Source organism: Rhinolophus sinicus, linkage group LG09 (assembly GCF_036562045.2).
Source record: "Rhinolophus sinicus isolate RSC01 linkage group LG09, ASM3656204v1, whole genome shotgun sequence".
Lineage (NCBI taxonomy): Eukaryota > Metazoa > Chordata > Mammalia > Chiroptera > Rhinolophidae > Rhinolophus > Rhinolophus sinicus.
In genome coordinates this window covers 56,639,405-56,653,984 of record NC_133758.1, presented here as the reverse complement: position 1 = coordinate 56,653,984, position 14,580 = coordinate 56,639,405, and the positions used below count along the sequence as shown (strand labels likewise).

Genomic DNA, 14,580 nt, shown 5'->3' with positions numbered 1-14,580 from the left:
AGAAACTAGTATTTCACTGGGAAAAAATATCTGAATAAATAATTCCTACAATTACAAGTTAGCTTTTTTTCTTAAAATTTAATTTACATTTTACTTTAAAATTAGCGTGATCATATATTAGAAAAGTATAGTTCGCTATACTTCTACGTATTTAAACGTTTACAGAGATATCTGGAAAGATGGTCGTGATACATTAAAAATAATTTCCTTTACTAGACTTTGGGATGATTATTATCTTATATTTAGTTTTATCCTTTCTACTTTTATGTGTTGCTTGAGTGTTTTTTTAAGTAGTGAGCATATATTATTTTAGTTAAATTAATATTTATTTTTAAACAATGAAGAGATAAATGAATTAAAGGTATAACTTAAGAAACAGGAAAACATGAAAAATGAACTCCAAAAAAAACAAAGGCACCAACAAGGCAAAAGCAGTTTCTCGCCACCTGGGGCCTCCCCACAGGTTTCTTGCTGGAGGGAGAACTTCCTTGGCTGAGGAAGCAGAACATGCAAAGACCCTAAGGCCAGGAATGGGTTTGACACATCTGAGGTACAGGGTGGCTGAAGTACAACTATCCGGAGAGAGCATGTCAGGAGATGACACATAAGAGATAGAGGGACTAGACAAGGCCTTCCAGTCTTGTGGTTGAGCCCCTTTCTTTATTCGGGGTTTCATTCAGTGGTTGCAGTTAAGGAGGCCGTAAGTCACGGTGACCAAGTTCAGCCCTGAGATCCTCCACCTACCCACCCACCCAAATAATGGATACAGGATTCCTATCTGGCACAGATGATTTAAGGTCCCATTGTTAGAGGTGCCTCCAGAATTCTATGTATTGGGTAGAGACTGAGAAGTAGCAACCCAGGAAACTCATTTTTAAACTGCATGGCGATAGGGAACGTAGTAATTTTATTTAGTTTGTGAGAAATAAACTTTAAAAAAATAGACATTTTTCCTAAAGATGGCTTTATTTAGTCACAATTTCTATATGATTTAGATATTTATCCTCATTGAAGAATATATATTTAAAGGTGGCTTGTGGGGGCTGATGGAGATTACAAGGCGTGGTGGAAAATCCTTCACAGGGGGCAGTCCTGGGTGGCATCACGGAGACTGGGTGGTCCCGGGATGCGTACACAAAGCAGGGATAGGGTACCCAGCTTTGCACCCACCCCTTTGCCAAGGGTAGGTGATTCCTGCCCAACTGCCGGGCAACGACCTAGTTCGCATGCGCGGGGGCGGGGCGGCGCCGACCGGAGCGAGAGTCTTGCCGACCTGTGGGGGTGCGCGGTGTGCGCAGCGTTTGTGTTTCACCCTTCCAACCACAGTCCCGCTACCGCAGTCCCGGCGCCTCCGCCCGCTTATCCGTGTCTGAGCAGGCCCGGCCCGGCCGGAAGCGACATCGAAAACCTGGCGCAGCCGCCACCACCGACGCCGCCGCCGCCGCCGCCGCCGTCGCGGGCCCAGACGGCGCCAGGGCCAGTGAAGGTGGGCGCCGTACCCCACCGCCGTCTGGGCAGCGTCCGCGGAGTGCCAGTGTCGTCGCCGCCGGGGCGCCGGGCCCGCCTGTGGTTCCCCGGGACCAGCTGCTCGTCTGCTGAGGCCCGCGAGGAGCTACGGCGCCGCCTCCTGGGCCTCATTGAGGACAACCGAGTGATGATCTTCAGCAAGAGTTACTGCCCGCACAGCACGCGGGTAGGCGGGGCAGAGGCGGGGCAGGCGGGGTCCGGGTCCAGGCCCGATTGGGGTGGGGCGGTGGGAGCCTGGGGGAGGCGGGGTCTTCTGGGGCCCTGCTGGTCCTCCCTCCTGCCTCCCCGGACCTCCAGCCCCAGCGCTGCGGGGCTTGCCCTCGGAAGCACAGCTGGGAGGCCGAGCGATCGCTTGGCAGGCCGGGACTCGGACCCGTTCCTAAGGTGGTAACACGAATCCAGGGCCGGGGCCCTTTGCTCAGGCCCTTTGGCACCGCGGGAGAGGCGGCCACAGGCCGGCAGCCCGGAGCAACCCCCACTGCCTATACTTCTCCGACTTGTTTTGGGACTGCGGCCTGTGGGGTAAACCGCTCGTCCACTCCCTCCTGGCTGTTAGCCTGATGTTGGCTTATTTATCAAGATTTTTTCCGGAGGAATAAAAGATATTTCTAAAAAGTTTTGGCCTGAAAAAAGTAGTGCGAGGAGAGGCCACATCTTGGGAGTAGACTAAAGCTGGAGTCAGATCCTATTTCCTAACTGCGTGACCTTGACCAAGTTACAGAACTCCGCAGAACCCTGGCTTCCTCATACTGTGAAATGAACATAACGAAGGGTGTGAGGATGGTACGAGTTAATGGGTAATTTCAGCTATAATGCAAACTACCAGAACTTTGGGGGGCTAACTGGATATCCAGTAGTTTTATGGGCAAATCTGTTCTGAGTTTTAAATAGTACCCACTTAAAAATGAACATTTGGAAGATAGGGACTTTTTTGTGTGTGATAGGGACTCTTAATGTTTTTAGCATTATCAGAAAGTTGAATATGCAAAAGTATAAACTATTGGGTAGGTTCCTGAAATTATAAGCTATGTTTTTCAAATTTGTTTTCAAGTTTACGTTGCCTTATATAGTGTTTCATAAAATATGCATATCATGTATATATATATTTTAAAGGATAAATAAAGAAACTAGTACCCTGGAAGCCTCCTTGGATGTTTCTCTCGCTGATTATATTCTCCTTTCTCCCTCCAGACTTCACCACTATCCAAAATTCCTTGCTTTTCTTTACAGTTTTACCAAATACATGTATGTTCTTAAACAATATTTTGCTCTTTTTGGCCTGTTTTGATACTTTATGTAAGTAGAATCATACGTGTGTATATATAATCTCTTGGAACTTTTTTCTCAACAGTTATGTCTTATAGATTCACGTATGTTAGTTTCTGTAACTGTGGTTCTTTAATTTTCATTACTGTAACATTCCCAAGGATGAATCATTCCACAGTTTATGGATTCTGCTGTTTCTATATTTTGCTCTTAAAAGCAATACAGCTATGCCTATTCTTGCACGTGTCTCCCAGTGCACATATACAAGATTTACTTTAGATACCTTGAAGCTGAAGTCGTAGAGGATGTGTGATTGCTTTCTTAACTAGGTGATGCCAAACTGTTTTTCCAAGTGGTTATACCAGTTTACTCTCCCACTGGCAGTGGATAACAGTTCCTCTTTGCTCCATAACCTTGCCAGCAGTTGATATATTTAATGCCATTTTGGCAATTATGAAATAGTATTTAATTGTGGCTTTAATTTTGCATTTCACTTATGGAAGTTGGACATCTTTTCATATGTTTATGGGTCAATTGAATTTCCTCGTCTATGAAACATTCAGGTCTTTTGCTTTTTTCTCTATTAGGTTGTTTTATTTTTATTCTCATTTGTAGGTGTTCTTTATGTTTTTTGGATACTAATCCTTTGGTTACATGTATTGCAAAATCTCCCAGATTTGGTTTTTGTTTTCATACTCTTTATGGAATCTTTTGGCTAACTGAAGTTTGGAAGTATAATGTAGTTGAATTTATCTTTCTTTTTCTTTTATAGTTTGTGCTTTTTGTCTTATTAAAGAAATCTATTTCTACTCCAAGGTCATAAAGATACTCTCCTGTTTTAGCTCCTGAGAATTTTAGAGTGTGCTTTTCGCACTCACTTTCTTTATTCCACCTGGATTTGATACAGATGATGTGAGCGGGGATCCAGTTCATTTTCTTCTTTATGGCTTATCAGTTGTCCCTGCTTTGTTTATTGAAGAGTTCATCTTTTCCACACTAATTTGAATGCTCTCATATATGCATTGGTCTGTTTCCAGGCTCTGTCTTCTATCTCTATTGTTTAAAATTTGTCCTTTGGAGCTTATAAAAGGTCCAAGAGCTCAGAAGTATGCCTGTCACTGCTGTATCCGTGGGGCCTAGAGTGTGGGCTGGACCATGTAATGTGAGTTGAATGAATAAAATGGTCTTAGATTTGCCGATGCAGAAAATCTTAGGACAAATGTTTTTCACTCTGTGTGTATCAACACTTTCGGTAATGTGGCCACTACTTTGAGTCCCAGTACATAACTGGACAGCCCTTATTTGAATTTTTTAAAAAACTGAGCCAAAATCTGTCTCCCTGAAACATTTACTCACTTTTGGAGGTGAGTGTTGCTCCAGTGTGGACAATTAAGAACCCTGCTTTTAATTGGATGACAGATCTTTCAGTATTTTCCCTGAGCATTTTTCTTGCCTGGCCAAGCAGCTTACTTTCTTATGTGCTCATATCACCTATCTTTACACGTGACTCTTCACTAATTCTATTGTGAAGTAGTTTGACCATGAAACTCTTAAATTTATCACCTCAAATTGGGCACCACATTCCACATATGTCCTTACAGAGCCATGTAGAGAGGTTTGTTTCTTGATTGGACCACTGATGTCATTTAACAAGTGTTACTGGGTGCTTAGTGTTGTAGGGACACAAAAATGAATAAACTGTGGTCTTGCCTCCTAAGAACTAATGGTCTAATTGAGCTGTAACCAACCAGCTTTCAAGTAGAGAAAGAAGTGCCTGTGGAAAACAAGTGCAGTGGGAATGAGAGACAAAAATAATTATTCCTATGGGGGAATCAGAAAAATTTAAGGAACTGATATTTAAGTTGGTCCTTGAGAGATAAATTGTATGTCTGTAGTAAGGAACATAATTTAGCTAAAGAAGTAGTGTAAGCAAAGACAGGAACTGATGCAATAAAAATAGTGGGGTTGATCATAGGGTATATGAAAGGAAATTAGGAGAGTAAATTGGAAATTGGTTAGAAGTTTAATTTCAAAGTCATATTGAGGAGATCTTAAAATACAGTTAAATGTGGACTTAATGATTTAAGCAAAGAAAGCTCATCGCAGACTTTTTTTTTTTTTAAATAAATTTATTGGGGTGACAATTGTTAGTAAAATTACATAGATTTCGGGTGCACAATTCTGTATTACATCATCTATAAATCCCATTGTGTGTTCATCACCCAGAGTCAGTTCTCCTTCTATCACCATATATTCGATCCCCCTTACCCTCATCTCCCACCCCCCACCCCCCGCTCCCCTTACCCTCTGGCAACCACTAAACTATTGTCTGTGTCTATGAGTTTCTGTTTCTCATTTGTTTGTCTTGTTCTTTTGTTGTTTTTGGTTTATATACCACATATCAGTGAAATCACATGGTTCTCTGCTTTTTCTGTCTGACTTGTTTCGCTCAGCATTACTCTCTCAAGATCCATCCATGTTGTCACAAATGTTCCTATATCATCTTTTCTTACTGCTGAATAGTATTCCATTGTGTATATATACCACAACTTCTTTATCCATTCATCTATCGAAGGACATTTTGGTTGTTTCCATGTCTTGGCCACCGTAAACAAAGCTGCAATGAACATTGGAGCACACGTGTCTTTATCTCTAAATGTTTTCAGATTTTTTGGGTAGATACCCAGGAGAGGGATTGCTGGGTCATATGGCAATTCTATTCGTAATTTTTTGAGGAACCTCCACACTGCCTTCCATAACGGCTGCACCAGTCTGCATTCCCACCAACAGTGTATGAGGGTTCCTTTTTCTCCACAGCCTCTCCAACATTTGTTATTATTTGTCTTGTTGATGATAGCCATTCTGACTGGGGTGAGGTGATATCTCATTGTGGTTTTGATTTGCATTTCTCTGATGATTAGTGATGTTGAGCATTTTTTCATATGTCTATTTGCCATTTGTATGTCCTCTTTGGAGAAATGTCTCTTCAAGTCCTCTGCCCATTTTTCAATTGGGTTGTTTGTTTTTTTGTTGTTGAGTTGCATGAGTTCCTTGTATATTCTGGATACTAGCCCCTTATCGGAGGCACTGTTTGCAAAAATCTTCTCCCATTCAGTTGGTGGCCTCTTTATTTTGTCAATGGTTTCTTTTGCTGTGCAGAAGCTTTTAAGTTTCATATAGTCCCATTCGTTTATTTTAGCTTTTACTTCCATTGCCTTTGGAGTCAAGTTCATAAAATGCTCTTTGAACCCAAGGTCCATAAGTTTAGTACCTATGTTTTCTTCTATGCAGTTTATTGTGTCAGGTCTTATGCTTAAGTCTTTGATCCATTTTGAATTAACTTTGGTACATGGTGACAAATAGCAGTCCAGTTTCATTCTTTTGCACGTGGCTATCCAATTCTCCCAGCACCATTTATTGAAGAGGCTGTCTTTGCTCCATTGTATGTTTTAGCTTCTTTGTCAAAAATTATCTGTCCATATTTATGTGGTTTTATTTCTGGGTTCTCAATTCTATTCCATTGGTCTATGTGTCTGTTTTTCTGCCAATACCATGCTGTTTTGATTATTGTAGCCCTGTAGTACAAGCCAAAGTCAGGAAGTGTGATACCTCCATTATTGTTCTTTTTTCTTAAGATTGCTTTGGCTATTCAGGGTCTTTTGTGGTTCCAAACAAATCTGATGACTTTTTGTTCTATTTCTTTAAAATATGCCATTGGGATTTTGATGGGGATTGCATTGAATCTGTATATTGCTTTGGGTAATATGGCCATTTTAACTATGTTGATTCTTCCAATCCATGAGCACGGAATGTCTTTCCATTTCTTTGTGTCTTCTTCAATTTCTTTCAAAAATGTCTTATAGTTTTCAGCATATAGGTCTTTCACATCCTTGGTTAAGTTTATTCCTAGGTATTTTATTCTTTTTGCTGCAATTGCAAAAGGAATTGTTTTTTGTATTTCTTTCTCTGAGATTTCATTGTTAGTATATAGGAAGGCAATGGACTTTTGTGCGTTGCTTTTGTAGCCGTCAACTTTACTGTATTCGTTGATTGTTTCTAATAGCTTTTTGGTGGAGTCTTTAGGGTTTTCTATATATAGCATCATGTCATCTGCAAAGAGTGATAATTTAACTTCTTCATTCCCAATTTGGATGCCTTTTATTTCTTTCTCTTGCCTGATTGCTCTGGCAAGGACTTCCAACACTATGTTGAAAAGCAGAGGTGATAGGGGACATCCCTGTCGTGTTCCTGAACGTAGAGCAAAGGGCTTCAGTTTTTCTCCATTAATTATGAGATTAGCAGAGGGCTTGTCATATATGGCCTTTATTATGTTAAGGTATTTTCCTTCTATACCCATTTTATTAAGTGTTTTAATCATAAATGGATGTTGTATCTTGTCAAATGCTTTTTCTGCATCAATTGATATAATCATATGATTTTTGTCCTTTATTTTGTTTATGTGATGTATCACATTGATGGATTTGCATATGTTGAACCATCCTTGTGCCCCGGGGATGAACCCCACTTGGTCGTGATGAATAATCTTTTTAATGCATTGTTGTATTCGATTTGCTAGAATTTTATTTAGGATTTTTGCATCGGTATTCATTAGAGATATTGGTCTGTAGTTTTTTTTTTTTGTGCTGTCCTTACCAGGTTTTGGTATCAGGGTAATGTTGGCCACATAAAATGAGTTAGGGAGTACTGTCTCTTCTTCAATTTTTGGAAGAGTTTGTGCAGAATTGGTATTAGATCCTCTTTGAAGGTTTGGTAGAATTCACTAGTGAAGCCATCTGGTCCCGGACTTTTGCTTTTGGGAAGGTTTTGGGTGACTGATTCAATTTCGGTACTGGTGATCGGTCTGTTTAGATTTTCCAGTTCTTCATGGTTCAGCCTGGAAGTCTATATGTTTCTAAGAACTTGTCCATTTCTTCTAGGTTGTTGAATTTGGTGGCATATGGTCCTTCATAGTATTCTTGGATGATCCTTTGTATTTCTGTGGTGTCCGTGATAACTTCCCTTTTACGTTTCTGATTTTGTTAATCAGTGTCTTCTCTTTTATCTTAGTAAGTCTAGCCAAGGGTTTGTCAATTTTGTTAATCTTTTCAAAGAACCAGCTCTTTGTCACACTAATTTTTTCTATTGTCTTTTTGTTCTCTATTTCATTTAGTTCTGCTCTAATTTTTGTTATTTCCTTTCTTCTGCTGACCTTGGGTTTTACTTGTTCTTCTTTTTCTAGTTCTTTAAGGTGTAACATGAGGTTATTTATTTGGGAGTTTTCTTGTTTCTTGAGATAGGCCTGTAATGAGATAAATTTCCTCTTAAAACTGCTTTCGCTGCATCCCAAAAATTTTGGTAGGATGTATTTTCATTGTCATTTGTTTCTATGTATCTTTTGATCTCTCCTCTAATTTCTTCTTTGACCCAGTCCTTCTTTAAAAGTATGTTGTTTAATCTCCATGTATTTGTGTTTTTCCGCTTTCTTTTTACAGTTGATATCCAATTTCAAAGCCTTGTGATCAGAGAATATGCATGGTATGATTTCAATCTTCTTAAATTTGTTGAGACTGATTTTATGTCCCAATATATGGTCTATCCTTGAGAATGTTCCATGTACACTAGAAAAGAATGTATAGTCTGATGTTTTAGGATGAAGTGCTCTATAAATGTCAATTATGTCCATTTCATCTAATGTGTCATTTAGGGCTACTATTTCGTTATTTATTTTCTGTTTGGATGATCTATCCATAGCTGTCAATGATGTATTTAAGTCCCCTAGTATAATTGTGTTTTGGTCAATTTCTCCCTTCAGTTCTGTTAGTAGTTGCTTGGTGTATTTTGGTGCTCCCTGATTGGGGGCATAAATATTGATGACTGTTATGTCTTCTTGTTGTACAGTCCCTTCACCATTATGAAATGTCCATCTTTGTCTCTTGTTATCTTTTTCACCTTGAAGTCTGTTTCATCTGATATCATTATGGCTACACCTGATTTTCTCTGGGTACCATTTGCTTGGAGTGTCAATTTCCACCCTTTCACTTTGAGTCTATGCTTGTCCTTGTAGCTGAGATGTGTCTCTTGGAGACAGCATATGGTTGGGTTTAGTTTTTGATCCAATCTGCTACTCTGTGCCTTTTTATTGGTGAGTTCAGTCCATTTACATTTAGGGTGATTATTGATATGTGAGGATTTCCTGTCATTCTATCTTTAGTTTTCTGGTAAGGCTGTGTCTCCATTGTTTCTTTGCCTTTTGTTGTTGTCTATTATTTCTGTGTGGTGGTATTCTATGATGTTTCCTCTGTTTCTTCTTTTATTTCAGTATATATTTCAATTCTGGATTTATTTTGAGTGGTTACCCTTAAGTTTATGTAAAAGAAAGTTTGATATTTAGAGTATTCCATTTTCTTCAGCACGCTTACTTTCTCCATTCCCATATTCGGTTCAGGCCTTTACTTTCCCCTTTTTGAGTTGTGGTTGCCACAAATTGTCCCTGTTGATGGTGGTCGAATAGCCTCCTTTAGTATTTCTTGTAGTGCAGGTCGTGTATTAGAAAATTCCTCAGCTTCTGTATGTCTGGAAAGGTCTTTATTCCTCCTTCATATCTAAAGGATATCTTTGCTGGATATATTATTCTTGGCTCATGGTTTCTCTCTTTCAATAGTTTGAATATTTGGTTCCACTCCTCCTGGCTTGTAGAGTTTCTGCTGAAAAATCTGATGATAATCTAATGGGCTTTCCTTTGTAAGTTACCGTCTTCTTTTCCCTGGCTGCCTTGAGGATTCTTTCTTTGTCGTTGATTTTAGACAGCTTCAATACAATGTGCCTTGGAGAAGGCCTGTTGGGATTGAGGTAACTAGGTGTTCTATTTGCTTCTTGGATTCGAGGGTCCAGTTCTGTCCACAAATTTGGGAAGTTCTCATCGACAATTTGTTTGAATATATTCTCTGTTCCTTCTCTCTTTCTTCTCCTTCTGGTATGCCCATTATTCTTATATTGCTCTTTCTGATGGAGTCAGAAAGTTCTTGTAGAGTTCTTTCATTTCTTTTAAGTCTCAAGTCTCTTTCTTCTTCTATCTGTGTCATTTCCAGGTTTCTATCTTCGATGTCACTGATTCTTTCCTCCATCTGGTCAACTCTACTACCTAAGCTGGTTATTTCATTCTTAATTTCTTCTATTGAGTTCTTAATCTCCAGAAATTCTATTTGGTTCTTATTTAAGATTTCAATCTCTTTCGTAAAATGCTCATGCTGTTCTTTGATTGAGTTTCTGAGTTCCTTTAACTGCCTATCTGTGTTTTCTTGTATCTCGTTGAGTTTTTCAGAACTGCAATCTTGAATTCTCTGTCATTTAAGTCACATATTTCTGTATCTTTAAGTGCCTTCTCTGGAGATTTTTCACTTTCTTTCTGAGCTATCTTGTTGCCTTGGTTATTCATGGCGATTACTGGTTTACTATTTCTCTTCCTAGACATCTACAGGAGTGACTTCTGCAACAGGTTGATAGAAAGCGGTCTTTCTTTTGTTTGCCAGTACTTGTTGGTAGAATGTTTTATTATTTCTCCAACTGCAACTTATTTTTCTTCTCCCACACGGTAGTGCTATGTTTTCTCTGCACTATTCCAACTTCTCACACAATGGGGGGATTCCCTGGGAGACGGGCTTCTCCTCTGTTAATAGTTCGTCTAGGTCACAGGGCGCAGTGTCCCGGTGGGTATGCAGAGAGCTTTTGATGTCCCAAAGCTCTTCCAGTTCCTGATTCAGAGCCCGTATATTTCAGCAGTTCTGTTTACTCCTGCAGGGATCCGCCCAGATAGGTGGGGCCAGGGGCGGGGTGAGCTGTGAGAGGTGGCCCAGAGCAATGGCGGCGACCACCACCACAGCTGGTCCTGCTTCCACAGCTCTGTCCCCTTGCCGGAACTAGTTTGGCTGTGAATTTTTGTTTGCGGTCCACAGTTTTCAAAACAGCGAATTTTCTGTTGTTTTGATCTGACACTGCTACTGTTTCGCTTCTAGCACCGGGCAGGTGGGGGTGGGGCGAGCTCTGGGAGGGGTGGGAGGGGGCGGCTAGTCTCAGTGCCTAAGGCTCCGTTCTCTGCTCGGCAGTGCGGGCTTAAACCACCGTTTTCAGCCTTTTTCCCTCAGTCTTTTCTCCGAGGTCTCTGTCGTGAGCGTTGGGTTCAGCCGTGTTATATGCTGTCCCCTCAGCCCTGTGGGCCATAAGCGGAGCCCTAGCAGTCCGAGTTCTTCCCTCTCCCGCAGCTGCGGTAGTTCCGGGAAGCAGCGAGCTCGGCGCACTGAGCTAGGTCTGCGTCCTGAGCCCGCGCGGCTCCGTATCCGCGCACTTCTCCCTTTCCTCCTCCCTCCACTCGCGCGAATCTCTCACCTGTAGGTGATTTCAGTCGGTAGTGGGCCTCTTCGTCTTGCCTGTCTGCTGTGCAGGGAGTCCTTTGTGGAGTTTTTGTTGTTCGATTCTTTGTAAATTCCAGGGGAGCTTTACAGAGGCTCACCTCACGCCGCCATTTTTCCAGAAGTCCAGACTTTTTTTTTAATTAAAGTTTATTGGGGTGACAATTATTAGCAAAGTTACATAGGTTTCCGGTGTACAATTCTGTCATACATCATCTATATATCACATTGTGTGTTCACGACCCAGAGTCAGTTCTCTTTCTATCACCATATATTTGATCCCTTTTACCCTCATCTACCACTCGCCCACCCCTTTTACCCTCTGGTCACCACTAAACTATTGTCTGTGTCTATGAGTTTTTGTTTCTTCATTTGTTTGTCTTGTTCCTTTGTTGATTTCAGTTTTATATACTACATTATCAGTGAAATCATGTGGTTCTCTACTTTTTCTGTCTGACTTATTTCGCTTCGCATAATAATCTTAAGATCCATCCGTGTTGTCGCAAATGGCACTATTTCATCTTTTATTATGATAGAGTAGTATTCCTTTATGTATATATACCACATCTTCTTTCTCCAATCATCTATCGAAGGACACTTTGGTTGTTTCCTTGCTTGGCCACCATAAATAAAGCTGCAGTGAACATCGGAGCACATACATCTTTACGGATGTGAAGAAAGATCTTCATCCTCCTTCATATCTAAAGGATATCTTTGCTGGATATTATGAGTTATTGGCTAATAATTTTTCTCTTTCAATAGCTTGAATATTTGATTCCACTTCCTCCATGGTTTGTTGAGTTTCTGCTGAAAAAAAATCTGATAATAACCTAATGGGCTTTGCTTTGTAGGTTACTGTCTTCTTTTCCCTGGCTGCCTTGAGGATTCTTTCTTTGTCGTTAATTTTTGACAGCTTCAATACAGTGTGCCTTGGAGAAGGCCTGTTGGGATTGACGCAATTAGGTGTTCTATTTGCTTTTTGGATTCAAGGGTCCAGTTCTTTCCACAAGTTTGGGGAGTTTCTATCAACTCTTTATTTGAATATACTCTCTGTTCTCTTCTCCCTTTCTTCTCCTTTTGGTATAGCCATTATTTTCATATTGCTCTTTCTGAAGGAGTCAAAAAGTTCTTGCAGAGTTCTTTCATTTCTTTTAACTCTCAAGTATCTCTCTTCCATCTGTGTCATTTCCAGATTTCTATCTTGGATTCACTGATTCTTTCCTCCATCTGGTCAGCTCTATTACCTAAGCTGGCTGTTTCATTCTTCATTTCTTTTATGAGTTGTTAATCTCCAGAAATTCTGTTTGGTTTTTTTTGAAAATTTCAATCTGTTTGGTAAATCTTCTTTTTGTTCTTTGGTTGTTTTCTGAGTTCATTAAACTGCCTGTCTGGGTTTTCTCGCATCTCGTTGAACTTTTAAAAATTGCAGTCTTGAATTCTCTGTCATTTAAATCACGTTTCCATGTCTTTAAGTTCATTTTCTGGAAATTTTTCATTTTCTTTCTGAGCTGACTTGTTACCTTAGTTATTCATGGTAATTAATGAATTATTATTTCTCTTCCTAGGCATCTACAGGAATGGGCTCTGTAACGGGTTGTTAGGAAGAGGTCTTTCTTTTGCTTTCCAGTAGGTGTTGGTAGAATGTTTTATTTTCTCTCCGACTGCAGCCTTTTATTCTCTCTCACGCTGTAGTGTTATATTTTCTCTGCACTGTTTTGGCTTCTCACACAATGTCGGGGAGGGGGGTTCCCTGGAAGGTGGTCTTCTCCGTGAGCAGGTCACCTGGGTCTCAGGGCACCACCTCTGTGGGGGGTTATGGAGAGCTTCTGAAGTTTTAAAGCTCTTCCTGCACCAGTTTCAGAGCCTGTGTGTTTCAGCGCTCTGTTTATATCTTCAGGGATCTGTACAGATAGGTGGGGGCAGGGGCAGGGTGGGTTGTGAGAGGTGGCTCTGAGCGATGGCAGCAACCACCAGCACAGCCAATGCTTTACCCAAGGTTCACTCCCCTTTACCAGATCTATTTAGGCCAAGAGTCAGTGGCTGCAGGCCTGCAGTTCTCAGAACTGAACAGTAGCAGTATCAGAACAAAAGAACAGCAAATAACTCTGTTCTTTTGTTCTGATACTGCTACTGTTCAGTTTCTAGCACTGAGAGGGTAGGGAGGGATCAGCTAGGCTCTGTGCCTAGCCTTCCGTCCTCTGCTTGGCAGTAAAACCACCGTTTTCACCCTTCCCTCAGTCTTTGCTCCGAGGTCTCTGCTTTGAACGTCAGGTCAGCCATGTTATATACAGATCCATCAGGCGGGACTGTGGGCCATAAGGGGAGTGCTAGCAGTCCGAATTCTTCCCTGTCCCGTGGCTATAGTAGTTCTGGAATGCAGGGAACTTGGAGCTCCGTCTCTGCACTTCTCCCTTCCCTCCTCCCCTGCGTGCCCAGTTTGCCTACCTTTAGATGATTCCAATTGCACGTCTCTTAGTCTTGCCTGTCTGCTGCACAGGGAGTCCTTTGTGGAATTACAGTTGTTCAATTTGTTGTAAATTCCAGGGGAGATTTCAAGAGGCTTACCTCATGCTGCCATTTCTATGGTGTAATATACTGAGACTGTTGAGAAGAGGAGTGAAAGTGTCTGGTCTGTGATTTGAAATCTGGCAGTAGTATAAAGACTAGATTACATGGGGCGGCAACTAGAGTAGTCAGAAAACTACCGTTAAAGTCAGATATAAAATAATGGCCCAAACTGAATATTGAAGACAATGTCCTGATTTTTTTTTAAACCTCTTCCCCACGTTAATTTTAAACCATGTTTCCCCAATCCTGATTCATACATTTTTGGGTTAAAAATTTATACTTCCATTGATCAGCTTTTTTTCTGTTGTAAAATGAACCTAACTCAGTTTACTGTTTTAACCATTTTAAAGTTCGGTAGCATTAGTACATTTACATTGTTTTGCAACCATCACCACTGTCTATCCACAGAACTCTTTTCATCTTCCCCGTATCCATTGAACAGTATTTCCCCGTTCCCCCTTCCTCAGCCCCTGGAAACCATCATTCTCCTTTCTGTCTCTCTGAATTTGATTGCTTTAGTTGCCTCATATATGTGCAATCATGCAATATTTGTGTGTTTTTTTTGTGATAGGCTTATTTCACTGAGCATAGTGTCCTCTAGGCTTATCTATCTTGTAGCCTGTGTGAGAATTTCTTCCATTTTAAGGCCGAATAATATTCCATTGTATGTATGTATATACTACATGTTCTTTATCCATTCATCCATTCGTGAATACTTAGGTGGCTTCCACCTTTTGGCAATTATGGGTATTGCTGCTGTGAACATGTGTACAGATATCTGTTTGAGGCCGTCTTTTCAATTGTTTTTGGTATA

The 14,580-nt window shown here is 40.8% G+C and overlaps 1 protein-coding gene across 6 annotated transcripts in view; it reads left to right on the top strand.

Annotated features, from left to right (window-relative positions):
• The first annotated feature begins 1,562 nt into the window (after positions 1-1,562).
• The window catches only part of TXNRD3 (thioredoxin reductase 3), an 83,447-nt gene continuing 70,429 nt past the window's right edge, over positions 1,563-14,580 (top strand). For 4 of the 6 annotated variants that reach the window (XR_012498834.1, XM_074340460.1, XM_074340463.1 and 1 more), the window contains exon 1: positions 1,563-1,693. Coding sequence is in view for 4 of the 6 variants with exons in the window: in XM_074340460.1 (XP_074196561.1) it covers positions 1,655-1,693 (39 nt within the window). In the remaining 2 variants the exon portion in view is untranslated. Of the gene's footprint in view, positions 1,694-1,750; positions 2,311-14,580 lie in introns of those variants that run through there. The other 2 variants (XM_074340465.1, XM_074340461.1) reach the window with 2 other exon arrangements.